The following is a 16413-nucleotide window of genomic DNA, read 5'->3' on the forward strand; positions in this document are numbered from 1 at the left end:
ACATTACTCTAGCTTCTTTGTCTTCAGGAAGTGCTCTGTGTATGTTTGTCTATTGTCTGTTTTGTTGTCTAAGACTAGGGCAAAAGAAGATAGTACCGGGTAGGGGAGGCCATTATTCAGCCCTATGAGGTGTGCTGTCTTGCCTCGCCTCTTGTCATCAATGCTCACTCCACTAGGGGTATCACCTCATCCAGTACCTTAGCCAGGGGTGTTCGCCATTTAAAGATATTTGTGCTATGGTGGGCTGGTCCTCTCCGCACACCTTCATCAGGTACTATAATCTGGACCTGGACCCCACACCAGGGTCCCAAGTCCTGCAGGGCTATGGAAAATCTGTTCCCAGGCCAATCGTGCTCTCTCACGGCCTCTGTAATCAACCATTGCGTGGCGGTGTGTCTATTGGCATTTCCATAGCATCAGCCCTGATGCTGTGTCGACTTCCCTTGAAAGAAAACTACAACAGGTTACATATGTAATCCGGTTTCCTGAGAAGGGAATGAGATGCTGCGTCGCTGGCCATGGTCGGGCATCCACTTGCTCTTGCCTTAAGACAAATAGAAGCTGGAGTAATATGACGTAGATGCCCTTCAATGGACTCGCTGGCCCACAATCACTTCGTCACATATCCTTCCCGAGCCATTAAATTGGTGTGTGTGCACACAGAGCTTCAGACACCACTTCCTCAAAGAAGCATTCCCATAGCAACAGCCATGACACAGCGTCTAATTCCCTTCTCAGGGAACCGGGTTACATATGTAACTTGGTGTAGTTTTTCTTCCCACAGAGAATGAAAGTATGATTAAAACACAGGGGTGGTGTGTGATGCTTGTTTAAAATATCGTTTCATACCTCTAAGGGTAAATGGTGTTATTCTGGCCTGTTATACAATAATGAGATATTTTGGACATGGACACCATGTCTTTGATAAATGTCATTTCTATTTACAGTTAGTGTTGTGGAACTTTTAGTTTCAGTGTTTTTACTCTTGCGTTTGTAGCATTCTGATTTTGATGCCAATCTATTTATCAATATTGATGTTTGTAGATCAGGAGCTTGTGGAGCCTTGCAATAGCACGAGAAACACTCACTGTCAGTGTAAAGCAGGATCCTTCTGTCTGCCGGATCAAGCCTGTGAGGTCTGCAAGACATGCAGGAAGTATGTTCACACTCGCACCTCTGCACTAAGTGTGGGTTTGGTTTTATGTATATAGTCACAAGCACAAACCTTTAAGCCAAGGCTTTTAAGCATCATGAGCTTTTTAAATGAAAAAAATTGTGAAATGCAAAAGAAATGGCGCTTTAGTCAAAACTAAAACTGCATGTGTATATTTGGCGGAAACATTAGCTTGCCAATTTGATTTAACTTATGCAGGTTTTATAATTTACAGATATCAATATAATGTGTTTAAAATGTCTGTATTTTGCATAGCCGATTATCTTGCAAGTGAGACTCCTCCTACATGTATTTTGCTTGTGATTAAAGCTGATAAGATGCTTGTGTTTGATAAATCTAGATGTAAAGAAGATGAGGAGATTGTAAAGAGCTGCACAGCCCAATCAAACACTGTATGCCAAAAAAGAAGCTCCTATAGCACATCAACAGGTAGAGACACACACACATTCTTATTCCATGAAGTCCCACAAATTAGATAAGCCAACTTTGTAATTACTATTAGATAATGTCAGGTTAAGGGCAGAGTTAGTAATGCTTTCTCATTTTGTGCCAGTATCATGCTTTCTTTTGCCAACAAGGGAGGAGCTTAGTTTAAATTATATCAACCAATATGTGTAAATTGTGTTTGCATTTGGAAATGCAGTGGCAGTCATCTCAGTCGTGGCTGTTGTCATGATAATTGTGATCGGCGGGTGTGTCCTCTACTGGAGAACATCAGCTAGATGTAAGAAACCAGGCAAGAAATGTCCTCCACAAAGGTTTATGAATTTCGCATTTATGAACTAATTTTGCCAGTGCCAATATTTTCATTCCACTGTATAATTCCAGTGGCATCGAGATGGCCGAGAGGAATGTGGAAAATGTGCATAGTAAGTAATTTTAATTTTATTAAGTTATTAAGTTTTATTATCTTTCTATGCTTTGTGTGTGTCATGAGGGAGAGATGTTGATATGCATCATATGTTTTTTCTTCTTCTCCATTTTAGGAAAGCGACAGTGATTTGGTGGAGGGGAAGCAGATAGGAAACAATGGCACACTGGAGGATGGAGCACAGAGCCAGCCCTTCATCACTTTGTGTCAGATGGTGGGTGAAGACAAGGTGGAGGACGATGAGGATAAAGGGCTCGGCCCAAGCCTCTCCACCACCACGGCTTCGTCCCAGGCCAGCTTGACTGTGTGTCCACTGACAAGCGAGCACTGCCTCGGCCACTTAACGCTTCAGCAGCTTAACACTCTGGTGAGAGTTGCAGCTTTAGTGCAGGCAGGCATCAAGCACCGGTTACAGTCGAAGAACTAGTTGATTGTGTTATGTTAACAGGAGATTTTGACATGGAATAAAAAATAGAGAAAGGTAAAAAGAAGGATTTTTTTTTTACAGGCAGAAATGGCAGGGAAGGCTCGGGTTAATTTAAAGATGGCTGTGTTTAGAAGGTGGAAGACAGTTTGGATTTGTGTATGTAGAGAAAGAATGGGTGGATAGGGTTGTCATTTACTGAATGGAAAGTTTGGTTGGTGGATGGATGGATGGATGGATGGATGGATGGATGGAGGGATGGAGGGATGAGGTTGATAGTCGGGTTGGTAGATGTGTGAGTGGATGAGATGTTAACTGCTTGTCGAGTGGATTTAGTAGATGGATATATCTGGGGTGGATTTGATGTTGAACTAATGGAGAGATCACTAAATGGATAGGTTATGGTTAAATTGAGGGCCAGGTATATGGTTGGTTAGATTGATAGATGTTGGATGGACAGATGAAAAGATAGAATTGCTGAATGGTTGAAATGGTAGATTAGATGACATTTGTAATCCTTTTTCATTTTGGGAATATAGACACCAGAGAAATTGAAGAATCAGGAGAAGATGGATGCAGAAGGGTGGGTCATTGATGGATGAATAAAGAAGCTCTTTCCTCTATCCCCTTGTATATAAATGCCAAAAATACTAGGATAAGGTTAGATGAATGGAAAGGGGAGTATTAAAATTAGGTGTGAGAACAGACAGACAGATGGATCATATACTGATTGTGGTAGAAAAAGCATTATTCTAGAATGTTGTCTAAACCAAGTACAGATAAAAAAGAAGCAAGTACAAAGAAATTAAATAGTGTATTATGAGTCAGAGGAAATGAATGACATCATTTTGGAGTTTTTAATTTTTTCTTACAGTTTGCTTAGTTTGCTTAAACACAGAAGAAAAAAGAACAAAAAATAATTTCTGCACTCAAGTGTTTCAGTATTTAGTGATGCAGCGCCACCTAACAATGGGGTTTGGTGGTCCAAAATCACTGCATTTTATGATCCACAAGAATAGGTGGTCAGTATGATGTAAGAAAAAATATTAACCATTAACCATCATTAGTATAAATGATGTACAGTAAATGTGATCAATTCATGTAGAATCTTGGAACATGCTTTTAGATCCTACTGTACTTTTAAAAGTACAGTAGTAGCATGTCGATTTCTCAGGTCAGGTGTGAACTCTGTTATATTTCGAAAAATACACACTTTGTTTAATCGTGTTCGTTACTCAGTTCAGTCAGGTGGAACCGACGTACACACTTGGATTATGTAAATAAAATTCGCTTAATTTCCAGGGGAGAAAGATTTTAAAATTACATTCTCAAAGCTTTATACCACAGCACTGTTTCATTCTCGGCCCTCAGTGGTCAGAAGGTGTTGATTAAAGCTAATAACTAAACAGTGTTTTGGTGCTTAACACAAGAATACTAAATATCTTGTTTATATCACATTGGAAGCTTAATATTCCTCAATTGTGTTGTTAAAAAAAACAGTCAGGCTCTAGCAGCTTTAACTGACGCGCGCATAGCTGTGTGTGTGCATGCTTGTGTGTTTTTATGTGACGCTTTATTCATCCATGCTTTAAAAATGACCAGCTTTATCGTAAGCTTTTGCTTGTCGGCTAGTCGTTTTGCTCTTTGTCCTCAACTTGTTCAGCACTTCTGAACTACTGCATCACACCCACACTTTGTCACCACATCCGCTTTCACAATACACAGTTTTGGAACTGTGTCACTGTTCTCACAGTTCCGTCTCGTGCATTCACCGCTGTCGTGGGTGGTTTCAGAATTAATGTGATTTCTCATGTTTGTTTTGGTATGTAGATGTAGACAATTTTTATTATTGTTTTCACTTTAGAGTATATTGCTCGTTTTCCTCAGTTTTTCAACCATTTCTCAGTTTTCATCCCCCTATTTTATTTTTTTTTTTGTTTTACATTATGAAATAGTCGTATGTTGATAATTTTAGTAAAATCCCATTGTCGACCACCATTAAGTTTAAACGCTTTTCAAAATAGTGTTGAGGTAAAAGAAGAAGGAAAACAACAGCTGAATGTCCTGATAAGCCAGAGTTGAGACTTAATGGGCATGGCCTTAATATTCTATAGAGTACACTTGTAAATCACACCGTTCACAATTCACACTAACGAAGCCATATTATAAGCTATTTAAAAAAGGTTTCCATGGAAGCAGTTTGATTAAATTACCCTGAAAGTTTTTTACTTTTTGACTTTTAACGTTCATATAAAAGACCCGAATCAAAGAGCCAATTAATTGGCAAATGGCACCACACTGTGCAGCGCCATCTGGTGGCTGAGCGAATCACAGCATCATCCAAGCTTCATATTCAGTACAAAATCATGTTTGTATTAACGAGCATTTTCCTATTTTCTCTCCATACCAGGAAAACACAAAACTACGCAGACTTGTTCCTGTAAATGGTATATACTTGTCCTCCTTCATATAATGCATACTTCAGTTTATCATTCCTGCACAGTATGTGACCTGGTTCTTGCCTCTATTTGATTCCCAGGAGATGACTCTCTGAGGAAAAGCTTCGACTTGTTTGGAGAGATAGATGTTAACTTCCACAACCGCTTCTTCAGACTTATTGGCCTGAATGACAATGCCATAAGGACTGCTGAGATGTCTTGGTCTTTACCTGAGGACAGGGTATATGAGCTGCTGAAGATCTGGATGGAGAAAGAAGGCATGAAGGCAGATTTTAACAGGCTCATTAAAGACCTGCTAAGTCTGAACCAGAGGCTGTCTGCAGAAAATATCACTGCAAAAGCCATTGAATATGGCTACTTCAGATATGAAGATGATTGAGAAAGAGCACAAGGTCTACTGCAGTGCTTTATTATTTATGGCTTCTTATAATATAAATAGAATAAATTATAATGTGTTTGATGGAAAATTAGACATTTGAGTGTTATTTATTATTTTTTTGTACTAGATCTAAAGATCTTTGTATGTGTATATAATGAATGTATTTGTAAACAAAAAAATGTAATAATGTGAAGTGCTGATTTTCCTTTTTCTACATTTGTTACTTAATATTAAATTTCTTATTTGCTATGTTTTTGTGTGTGTTTTATAAGCCCAGACTAATGAAATTTAATCTAAGCTAAAATTTAAAGCTAAAATTCTAAATTAAATCTATGATGAATAAAAGCATTATACATCAGCTTACTTTCAGTTTTTAGTGATCTCATAGACGACACAAAAACCTAGCTGTATTTTTAAACGCTGTTTCTTTAAGGGATGTATTATTACAATATACCATGCTGCCATTGACCGCAAGAGGGCACTGTAGTCAAACATTTGAAGTCAAGTCAATGTGCAAGAATTCATTCATTCAGTCATTCATTTTCTACCGCTTATCCGAACTTCTCAGGTTACGGGGAACCTGTACCTCAGGCGTCTTTGGGCATCGAGGCAGGATACACCCTGGACGGAGTGCCAACCCATCACAGGCCACACACACTCTCATTCACTCACACACTACGGACAATTTTCCAGAGATGCCAATCAACCTACCATGCATGTCTTTGGACCAGGGGAGGAAACCGGAGTATCCAGAGGAAACCCCTGAGGCACGGGGAGAACATGCAAACTCCACATATGGGAATCGAACCCCCAAATCTGTAGGTGTGAGGCGAACGTGCTCACCACTAAGCCACCGTGTCCCCAGAATTAATTTGATTTTAAATTTATTTGTATAGAGCAATTGACATTGTCTCAAAGCAGCTTTACAGAACATTAACAAAAGGTTATTTTTTAGTAAAGATTAATATAATACAAAAATTCAAGTTTAATATTAGATATATTTAGATGTATTTGTATGTATCCCTAATTAGCAAGCCTGAGGTGAATGTGGCAAGGAAAAACTCCCTTGGATGGTAAAGGAAGAAACCTAAGAGGAACCAGACTCAAAGGAAAAACCATCCTCATTTGGGTGACACTAGAGGGTGTGATTATAAATAATCAGGACTTAAGAGATAAGTTTTTAATCTACATTTAAACTGGGAAAGAGTGTCTGAGCGACGAACACTATCAGGAAGACTAGTCCAAGGTTTTCTGAGCTAAATACGAAAATGCCCTACCACCTTTAGTAGACTTTGATATTCTGGGAATTATATTTTGTGATCTCAGAGAGTGTTATGGACTGTAATGTGTTAGAAGACTAGTGAGATACATGGGAGCTAAAGCATTAAAAGCCTTGTATGTAAGTAGCAGCAGATTGTAATCAATCCTAAACTTAACAGGTAGCCAGTGTAAAGATGATAAAATTGGGGTTATATGAGCATATTTTCTTGTCCTGGTTAGAACTCTGGCAGCTGCATTTTGGACTTACTGTAGCCTATTTATTAAAGATGGAGGACAACTACCTAGTAATGCATTACAATAGTCCAGTTTAGAGGTTTTGAATGCATGAACTTGCTTCTCAGCAAATCTCAGATAATTATAGGATTTTTTTTACCTTGGCAATATTTCTAAGGTGGAAGAAAGCTGTCTTTGTAATATGGGCGATATGATTTTCAAATGACAAGTTGCTGTCTAATATAACACCCAGGTCTTTAACTGTTGAGCTAGTAGTTACATCCCTCTAAATGGAAGTTGAAGTGTGAGAGATTCTGTGTGCTTTTTTTTTTTTAACTGATATGTAATATTTCTGTCTTATCAGAGTTTTGTAATCGGAAAATTACAGGTCATCCAATCTTTTTATCTCTGTAACGCACTCAGTTAATTTAGACAATTTAGCTATTTCATTTGTTTTTGATGAGATATATAACTGGGTATCGTCAGCATAACAATGGAAACTAATCCCATGCCTCTAATGATGTTCCCTAAGGGAAGCATGTATATTGAGAAAAGCAGAGGCCCTAGAACTGATCCTTGAGAGACCCCATAATTAACTGGCAATAAATTGGAGGATACACCATTTAAATCTACAAAATGGTATCGATCAGACAGGATCTAAACTTAAATGTCCCTGAATACCTGTATGATCTAATAGAATGTTGTGATCTATAGTGTTGAATGCAGCACTATGGTCAAGTAGATAGTGACATGCAGTCTTGCATAATAGTGACATGCAGTCTTGGTCCGAAGCTAAGAACAAGTCATTTGTAACTTTAACTCGTGAAGTTTCTGTGCTATGATGGGGTCTGAAACCTGACTGAAACCCTTCAAATATACTGTTTCCCTTTTCTATCATTTTAGACATAAATGAAAGGTTTAAAATAGGTCTGTAATTTGATAGAGTTAATGTGCAAAACTGAATGTGCAAGACAGCATGTGCAAAGACAGCAAAAACTGTGCAAAACAGCATGCAAACTGTTTGATATATGAGTGGTACTGTCGAAATGGATGTATAGTGAACGCTACTCAGATTGTTACATCAACACAATTATTTATTGATAGTTAGTCACAGGGACACTTTGTCTTCTTTGACTACCTTGTAAACACTACAGCAATCAAAGATATTTTCGATCATTATAAACTGGCAGCAGTTTGGGGAAGAACCACATATGGGTGTGATGATCAGGTGTCTGAAGATCTCACTGTAGATCCTTGGAAATGTACATTGGTGTTAAACAATACTCACATTTCTTTAATCAGGTTTTAAATTAGAAAAGTATCAACGCTTAACTATTAATTGTCTTCAGTGCCAGGAAGATTTTGGACATCCACTGAGATGAGACAGACTCTGTGAGGATCCTGAGGCATCTAGAGATTTACCAGCTCCAGTTAGACTCTGCTATACTAAAGAGGAGATGCCAACTCCATGTGGCCTTTAAGGACAACAATCTCCTCATCAATACAACATTTGTCATACTGTCACACCCTCCAGTGTCACCCACATGAGGATGGGTTCCCCTTTGAGTCTGGTTCCTCTCAAGGTTCCTTCCTTGAATTCAAGGGAGTTTTTCCTCGTAACTGCTGTCTGAGTCACCTCAGACTTGCTCGTTGGGGATAAATACAAACACATTTAATATATCTAATATTAATCTTGAACATTGTATTATATTAAACTTTATATTATTCTGTATAATAACCTTTTCTTTTATGTTTATGTTCTGCAGACATCCCACCCTGCGAAAAGTATTTTCCAGGAGGTATTCCAACCCCCCCAAACAAACAAACAAACAAACAAATAATAATAATAATAATAATAATAATACAATAAAAGAAAAATAAATGAAAAGACAAGTTAGTTAATAAAAATACAGCTGTTTATGGTTTGTTCATGTTAGTTCACAGTGCATTCAATTATGTTAACAAGATTTGAATAACGTATTAGTAAATGTTCAAATTAACATTAACAAAGATAAATGCTTAGAAATGCTTTATAAGTGCAGTTCATTATTAGTTCATGTGAACTACCGTAGTAAACTAATGTTAACTAATGAACCATATTGTAAAGTGTTACCCAATTATTTGTTAATTATATTAAAATATGTAGATCACTTTTACTATTTATATATGCTGAAGATTAAATGAAACTTTTGACGGACTCACATCAACATGTCTTTTACAATCATTTACCCCGCCATGGGCAATGCTGAAGTCACTGTTACAAACTTTACAGTGTGCAACATTGTCATTATGTTTAACGCTTATAAGAAAGGGGGACACTTTCGTGTAGTCTGGTGTAAAATGCGTCTTATACTGTGTTTTTTTGGGGCACTCTCCCTCTGCCATGGGCCATTATGGCGCTCCTGTTTCTAGATACACTGATTAATTCGGTTCAGGAGAAGAAATAAAAGCCCTCTTACACTGACAAGTGATTGGTTGACTTACCGAAACAGACCAATCAGGATGCTCTCTGTCTTACATGCGCTTAATGAGGCACACACGCACACTAGCACTCACAACTCAAGGTCTCTCGCGCCCCCTTCTTCTCTGCCGTGCGCGCGCTACAAGGGTTGGAGCGCAGTCTCTGTCGCGCATGCGCGCTCTCGATCGCTTGCTCTAATTTGCGGACATCGGGGAGCCGCAATCAATATGCGGGAGACTCCCGGAAATTCCGGGACACTTGGGATGTCTGGTAAAGCCTTTATCCACAGCGACGTTCAAAAGTTCAATAAGTGTCTATCGATGAATACGTTAACACTGGTTCACTAGCTTACAGAATTAGCTACACTAAATCATTGTTTATTGAGATTATTCATTTAAATTCAACTACCGATCAAAAAAGAAATTTTATCAACACAAGTTTATTAACAATACTGTAGCTATATAGTTAACTATAAATCCACTGCTTTACCCATGGTGCATTGCGCTGTGGAAAGACGGAAGTAAACCATGGCATTCAGCTCTGCTAAGCTAGGGAAGCTCTAAGGTGTGTTATAAACAGTTCTAACGTTTTTGAGACAGTATCATAAACTGCCGAATGTTATCTTGTTTTATCGATTCGTTTTAATTACCCACGCAGTTTATTTACCGAAAGTATGAGCGAGCGAGGACTGAGTTACCGTGGAAATAACACCAATTTGTTTTTTGTCTTTATTTTCTGAAGCTGAAATTTAGTTTATTTAATATATTCATTGACAATGGTCCGTGTATCTTTTGGTCATTCGACTTTCCATTTTCTTGCTTCAAAAAAAAATAATCAAAAATTAAAAATGCAAAACAATAAAATAAATTCAGAAGACGACAAATACCACATATGTGCATAGCTTATAATAATAATAATAATAATAATAATAATAATAATAATAATAATAATAATAATAATTGATTGTACTTTATTTATTTTATTTATTTATTATTATTATTAGTAGTAGTAGTAGTAGTAGTGGGGGGCGACTTTTTGCACCTGGGCAGATCTCTGGAAAGGAAGACAGACTCTGAGGAAAGGAAAGAAGAAGTGAAATCATTTTAAATAACAAATAACACAGATCACGCGGTTTATTTTTTTGTGTGATGTCACCAAAAACAGGAAACTTTCTGGCTTTTAGATCCAGAACTCGCATCATAGTAGCAACATTACTGCGGCTACTAACTTTTGAAACCCATTTGCTCAGGTAAGTCGATTTGTTAGATTCGAAATATGCAAAAGGACACACCGTGGTTGAATTCTGGATTTTGATTGGTCAGATGTAAATTATTTTTTATTAGAAGCATATTTCCGGTTAAATCAAAATAACAGGTATATATGTATGCACTTGTTCACACGACTTGTATAGCTCCACATAAACAACATCCATATTTTAAAATGTGAAAGATTTGGTTTTGTGGTGAACATTTCTTGGTAAGGAGATGCATGGTTCATATTTATAGAAGCAGTCTTCATTAACAGTACGTTTTCAGTCAGGAGTTTACAGATTGCGGTTTCTTGGGAACATATTGGGAACATATTAGTATTTCCAAGTGGTGAAAATAATTAAGCTTTCTGCATTTATTCCAGATTCACATGTGGCCTATAACATTTAAGAAACAAGGTTAAAGGATTTTAAAAGCTGTTTCACAGCTTTTCTGAAAGGGAATCCCTCAGGGTTTAAATAGACACTTTAAGGGATTCCCCAATGGACATCAGGAGGAACTGTTGCTTTTTATAATGAGGAACCTCCATGCTGAGACACAGTAAATGTTTATACTGGAATATCTGAGATGTGTTTAGTGTTTTAGGTGCTACATTAATGATTGAGGCTGTATCTTTGTTGTTTCTGAATGAAATTATTGACGGTTTACTGCTCTGTTGTCAGAGGGAGAAATCTCTGACATGTTTAATGTGACTGTCTTTCTAATATGTGCATATTTTTTCAGTTGGTTCAAGCGATGAAGGCGACCGTACCCTTTTACACAGCCTACCTGCTATGTTTGGTGCTCAGCCTGGTGTGTATGGTACTGGTCATCCACTGGAATTTCACCTACCTTGGTGGCTTCTCCTGGGACGGGAAAATCACGCAGTTCAACTGGCATCCTGTACTCATGGTGATTGGCCTGGTGGTGCTGTATGGAAACGGTGAGGGTCAAAAAGCATTATTTATGAAGCAATGTGAAGAGGATGACAAGTGGGTGAATAAGCAGAATGTGTATGTGTGTGCTTGGGAGGAACTTATTTTGTCTTGTGTGTGTGAGTCATTTGTGGATTGCAGTGCATGACTGATGGTGTTTATGTTGGACATACGTAATAATCTAGAGCTCATAACAATAAAATATCTGCAGCTCAGTGGTGAAGTCAGCTACGATCAAATATGTCATCTTTGTTATCTCAGCTGCTGTGGTGTATCGTGTCCCTCTGACCTGGACTCAGGACAAGCTGCCATGGAAGATTCTCCATGCCTGCCTCCTCCTGCTTGCATTAATCTTCACCATTGTGGGCTTGTGTGCAGTGTTCGACTATCACAATGCCAATAATACAGCAAACTTGTACTCACTGCACAGCTGGGTGGGAATCCTCACCAGCGCTTTGTTCGCCACTCAGGTGTGGATAACTATCTGGTCTTATCATTATCATGGTTTTCTAAAGAAGATAGGATTTAATGAAAGATGGTATTTAATCTAAAGGACTTTTCAATTCAGTAGATGATGTTCATGCTAAGTAACTATGTTACCATTTAAACGATTTTGTTTTTGGCTGTGGTGTATTTGTTGTGTGTGTAGTGGGTTGCTGGATTCGGAGCTTTCCTCCTCCCGTGTTCCCCCCTGCCTCTGCGAGCGTTCATCAAACCTTCTCATGTGTGGATGGGAGCCATTATCTTGGTCCTCAGTGTCGTGTCCTGCATTTCGGGCATCAATGAGAAGCTGTTTTTTGAACTGTAAGTCACAGACAAAACATAAGTCTTTAAATCAGCCAGTCAGTGAAATCTCAAGACTGGAAAGGTAACCGAATGTAGCATGAAGACAGGTACAGATGGATGAATACTCCATCTACATGTGTGCTTTTTTTTGGCTCATTGGTTAAGTGTGACTGGCTTCCTCCTGCTCACAGGGCCAGTCACCAGTTTTGTCTTAACATTTGAATGGGGAAAACCAGTGTAGCCAGATTTTCCACTGCAGAAATATGTATTTCCCCAAATTTACCCATTTTATTTATTCATATTGTATAAAAGAGGAAGTATTGGGTAAAAAATTCAAACCTTTACCTAGACATTATCAACAGTTCTTTGTGTGGGTTTGATTGTTATTCTCTCACTTCTTCCTTTGTATTTGCAGAAAAATAATGGTTTGAATTTTCATTTACAAAGAACCAGTCTGGTACCAGATAAAGAATTATAAGGTCTATTTGCTCAAGTGATGACCTCTACCAAATTTGCATCTTATTCAAAGTTATAACAAATTTGAATGACAGTCTACAGCTGTTATCCACCAGGATTTTATTTCTTCTTTGTATTTATCTGACATATACAATTTATTTTTCAACATACAGAAGACAAGGGAATTGGTGATTTTCTTTCTTTTTTTGTCAAACAAAGAAGAAAAACTGTTTGAAAATTAATTTTTCAACAAAATTATATAGAATGTATAGATATAGATCCAATGGCTAATAATGTTACCCTGTTCATACAAAGATTTATTAAATGGCATTTTTCTTTAGAGTTAAAATAAAAACCCTGATACAAATGCATGATTTAGACATGCATATTGCAAAATGCTAAACTGGTAGGTACTACTTCACTTAAGTTTAGTTACTGGTCAAATTGTTTTTAAGTACTGTTTGTCTTTGAGTGCTGTCTAGGTGTGTCTCTAAAAATGGGAAAAAATAAGCTTTAAAACTTTAACCAGGGTAAAAAAAATGGATGTAAAAGAGTGGAAACAGCTAATCTTGGCTCAACTCAGAATAAAAGTGCCACAACACCAAATCTGCCCTGCTATTGGTCTGTTCTTGTAGAAAAACGGAAGCCAATGGGACGCTGCCGTACAAGCAGCTTCCACCGGAGGCGGTACTTGGCAATTCACTTGGCGTTGTCATTGTGGCTTTAGCGCTGGTTGTCCTGAAAATCCTGTCCAATCAAACTTGGCAACGTCCTGAGCCAAGGAACGAAGAGGCGGGCTACAGGGTGAGACTGTGTTTGTGTGTACTAAAAGTATTTTTCAGTTCTATATACACGTGTGTGTGTGTGTGTGTGTGTGTGTGTGTGTGTGTGTGTGTGTAATAGCTACTTTTATACAATTATAACAGACCTTCATGTTTATTTTTTTTCCTATTTTTCTTCTCTCCAGCAACTGCCAGGTGATGACAGCTGAAATCTTAAAGCCTCTGAGATGGCTTTTTCAAAGCTGTCTGCTTTGGATGAGTTTAATGCCTAGAAACAGATGCTCGGGGCATCTGATCTCAGAGCATTACATTATATATATTTTTTCATAATTATTAAAATTGCACCAGTTGTTTGTTTGAACTTTTTTTTGTATAAATGCAGTGCATCAAGTGTTTGTATGATAAATATACATACAGATCTGTATTACATTATATGCTACTTGACAAAATAACAGCAATAAAATATGCAATTTAAAATAAATTAAAAAATTCAAGCTATCCATCATTTTAATTATATGACCCATCATCCTGTCTTTGTTCTTCAATCCGGTTCAGACCGGTTTGTTAAGGGGGAAAAACATTCAAGCGAAACAATGTTTTTTATAGGACGGGCAGGAGAACGTTGATGTTCAACAATATCCAATAGGAAACGATGGAAAGGTGTCATCCAATCGTTGGGAACTTGTTTTAAATTAACACATGCGCTGTGTGTGTGTATATATATATATATATATATATATAAAAATTACTCAGGGTGAGTCGTGTATTGACATACTTATGATTACTCGAGGGTGATATTCTTTGCTGATAGCAATGCCGGAACCCGCAAAATCGGCTCCTAAGAAAGGTTCGAAGAAAGCAGTGACTAAAACGGCCGTTAAAGGTGGTAAAAAGCGCAAGAAGTCACGTAAGGAGAGCTACGCCATCTACAGTATGTGTACAAAGTGCTGAAGCAGGTCCACACGGGCATTTCCTCCAAGGCTATGAGTATTATGAACCCTATCGTGAACGACATTTTCGAGCGGATTGCTAGAGAGTCGTCGCGCGTCGCCCATTATAATAAGCGCGCCACTATCACGTCGCGCGAGGTTCAGACCGCTGTGCGCCTGCTGCTTCCGGGCGAGCTCGCCAAGCATGCCGTGTCTGAGGGCACCAAGGCTGTGACCAAGTACACCAGCTTCAAGTGAAAACGCTTTTAGTAGAAAATTACAACCAAATGCTCTTTTGAGAGCCGTCCAAGTCAAAACAAAGGAGCTGATTTTCGTCTCCTATAATTATTGTTAGCTTCTGGCCAAACAGACATCATACCTTTCCTGTTCAAAAAAATAACGAGTGTACTTTCAACATATGATAATGAACTATTTTGTGTGTTATAAAATCAATAAATATGAATAGTAATAAAAAGCGATAATGAATCTAACCAAAAAAACAACAAATTCTCTATTAAACCCTCTTTGTTCAAATTTGGCTATACGCCAAACCCACAGCACACAGCTTTCAACTAGGTCCTCGTCTTATGTATATCTCTTTTCGCTTACATACCTCCCCTTATTTCTCCGGTCACAAAGCTAACCTACTAAGAAGAGCACGTCAGGATGTCTGGACGAGGAAAAGGCGGAAAAGGCCTTGGAAAAGGCGGCGCCAAACGGCATCGTAAAGTTCTCCGTGATAATATCCAGGGTATAACCAAGCCAGCCATTAGGCGTTTGGCTCGCCGTGGAGGCGTGAAGCGTATCTCCGGTCTAATCTACGAGGAGACTCGCGGCGTGTTGAAGGTCTTTTTGGAGAACGTGATCCGCGATGCCGTCACCTACACCGAGCACGCCAAGCGCAAGACTGTAACCGCCATGGACGTGGTGTACGCGCTCAAGCGCCAGGGCCGCACCCTGTACGGCTTCGGCGGCTAAAGACACATTTCCGGACTTCACAATCTGAAAGAAAAAACACCCAAAGGCTCTTTTAAGGGCCGCCCAATTATTCTTCCTAAGAGCAAACTCCAAATTTTGCCCTTACTTATAGTGTCACTGAGCTTTGTAAGATAATGTTATTCATGGCAATAAATTTATATTTTTATATATAATTTTAAAATTAACTTATATAAACTCGCTAATTTTTATTTATTCTCTTGGGGTAAAATATATGCTGACATATAGCACATTAGATTCAAAGTGCTGTAAATATAAGGAATATACTATTTATGCAAAGCATATATAATGTAAAATATTAAGAATTTTCAAATAATTAGTAAACGATGGTAATCTTGAAAAATAATAATTATTTAATGTAAGTAAATCGTTAAGCATTAACTGATACTATATGATCAGATTATTGATGGTCTGCATTATGTTGCTGTTTTTTTTAAATATGTCTCACTTTTTGTTTCTAGAACTCTGATGACCTTTAAAATGAAAATATTTACAAAATATAAAATAAAATCTAAATTAAACATTTACACTATAATTATGTTCAATATACAAAATTTGGTTAGAAACCTGCTTGTTGAATCTCTTTTTTACATTATTAATTGAGAAGTAATAAACAATACTGTTTTAATTGAACTGTCTGAGCTCACATCTTCTTAGCGAATAAAAACACCATGTCATAATGGTGAAGGCTGTACTACTATTACTACTACTACTAGTTCCATTAGGCCTTATAAGCCTGAACAGCATGTTAAAACGGTTAACTTTATAAAACCATAAACTCCTATAAACATACTTTTTCATAGATTCATACACATTCATAACAATACTGTTATACAGAATATTTATTATCTAAATATAACCACCCCACAAGAATACTGTTGCTTAAGTTGATCTCATTATAGCAATTATTATAGCAATTATTTTTTTCTGCTGAAAAAATAATTTGTGCTCCCCTGCTCACTCCCCAGGACTTGTACCATACAAGAACCAAAAACCAGGCTGGAAAAATCACTACTGACC

At 37.8% G+C, this 16413-nt stretch overlaps 4 protein-coding genes across 8 annotated transcripts in view; all 4 read left to right on the forward strand.

Annotated features, from left to right (window-relative positions):
- Positions 1–5556, forward strand: part of hdr (hematopoietic death receptor) — a 7519-nt gene extending 1963 nt beyond the window's left edge. Inside the window, exons 4-10 of one of the 3 annotated variants that reach the window (XM_027141415.2) lie at positions 1045–1156; positions 1515–1603; positions 1818–1910; positions 2003–2043; positions 2161–2259; positions 4880–4916; positions 5009–5556. In XM_027141415.2, the coding sequence (XP_026997216.1) occupies positions 1045–1156; positions 1515–1603; positions 1818–1910; positions 2003–2043; positions 2161–2259; positions 4880–4916; positions 5009–5307 (770 nt within the window). In that variant the 3' untranslated portion in view covers positions 5308–5556. Of the gene's footprint in view, positions 1–1044; positions 1157–1514; positions 1604–1817; positions 1911–2002; positions 2044–2160; positions 2413–4879; positions 4917–5008 lie in introns of all 3 variants that reach the window. The other 2 variants (XM_027141399.2, XM_027141406.2) reach the window with 2 other exon arrangements.
- A 3832-nt stretch (positions 5557–9388) lies between these two features.
- LOC113639528 (lysosomal membrane ascorbate-dependent ferrireductase CYB561A3) lies at positions 9389–13821 on the forward strand. Of its 3 annotated transcripts, XM_027141439.2 has the most exons (7): positions 9758–9826; positions 10427–10511; positions 11254–11452; positions 11706–11914; positions 12094–12248; positions 13322–13490; positions 13654–13821. In XM_027141439.2, the coding sequence occupies exons 3-7, from the start codon at positions 11266–11268 to the stop codon at positions 13675–13677; spliced, it is 744 nt and encodes a 247-aa protein (XP_026997240.2). In that variant the 5' UTR covers positions 9758–9826; positions 10427–10511; positions 11254–11265; the 3' UTR covers positions 13678–13821. The 3 variants fall into 3 exon arrangements, with proteins under 3 accessions (XP_026997248.2, XP_026997231.2, XP_026997240.2); XM_027141447.2 differs by lacking the exons at positions 9758–9826; positions 10427–10511 and adding an exon at positions 9389–9532; XM_027141430.2 differs by lacking the exon at positions 10427–10511 and having other exon boundaries at positions 9621–9826.
- Positions 13822–14281: 460 nt separating this feature from the next.
- LOC113639278 (histone H2B-like) lies at positions 14282–14655 on the forward strand. Its single transcript, XM_027141050.2, has 2 exons — positions 14282–14412; positions 14502–14655. Exons 1-2 carry the CDS (start codon positions 14282–14284, stop codon positions 14653–14655), a joined length of 285 nt encoding a protein of 94 aa, XP_026996851.2.
- A 356-nt stretch (positions 14656–15011) lies between these two features.
- zgc:153409 (histone H4) lies at positions 15012–15560 on the forward strand. Its single transcript, XM_047819117.1, has one exon. It carries the CDS (start codon positions 15064–15066, stop codon positions 15373–15375), a length of 312 nt encoding a protein of 103 aa, XP_047675073.1. The 5' UTR covers positions 15012–15063; the 3' UTR covers positions 15376–15560.
- The last annotated feature ends 853 nt before the right edge of the window (positions 15561–16413 follow it).

This window comes from Tachysurus fulvidraco, chromosome 9 (genome assembly GCF_022655615.1).
Source record: "Tachysurus fulvidraco isolate hzauxx_2018 chromosome 9, HZAU_PFXX_2.0, whole genome shotgun sequence".
In the NCBI taxonomy this organism is placed as follows: domain Eukaryota; kingdom Metazoa; phylum Chordata; class Actinopteri; order Siluriformes; family Bagridae; genus Tachysurus; species Tachysurus fulvidraco.

What these genes read in the sequence shown, in the direction of transcription:
- LOC113639528 (XM_027141447.2), top strand. Translation starts at nt 11,266, where the DNA reads ATGAAGGCGACCGTACCCTTTTACACAGCCTACCTGCTATGTTTGGTG. An exon ending in GGTGGTGCTGTATGGAAACG is followed by an intron (nt 11,453 to 11,705) that starts GTGAGGGTCAAA and finishes TTGTTATCTCAG; the next exon opens with CTGCTGTGGTGTATCGTGTC. An exon ending in GAGAAGCTGTTTTTTGAACT is followed by an intron (nt 12,249 to 13,321) that starts GTAAGTCACAGA and finishes CTGTTCTTGTAG; the next exon opens with AAAAACGGAAGCCAATGGGA.
- LOC113639278 (XM_027141050.2), top strand. Translation starts at nt 14,282, where the DNA reads ATGCCGGAACCCGCAAAATCGGCTCCTAAGAAAGGTTCGAAGAAAGCA. An exon ending in ATCTACAGTATGTGTACAAA is followed by an intron (nt 14,413 to 14,501) that starts GTGCTGAAGCAG and finishes GCGGATTGCTAG; the next exon opens with AGAGTCGTCGCGCGTCGCCC.
- zgc:153409 (XM_047819117.1), top strand. Translation starts at nt 15,064, where the DNA reads ATGTCTGGACGAGGAAAAGGCGGAAAAGGCCTTGGAAAAGGCGGCGCC.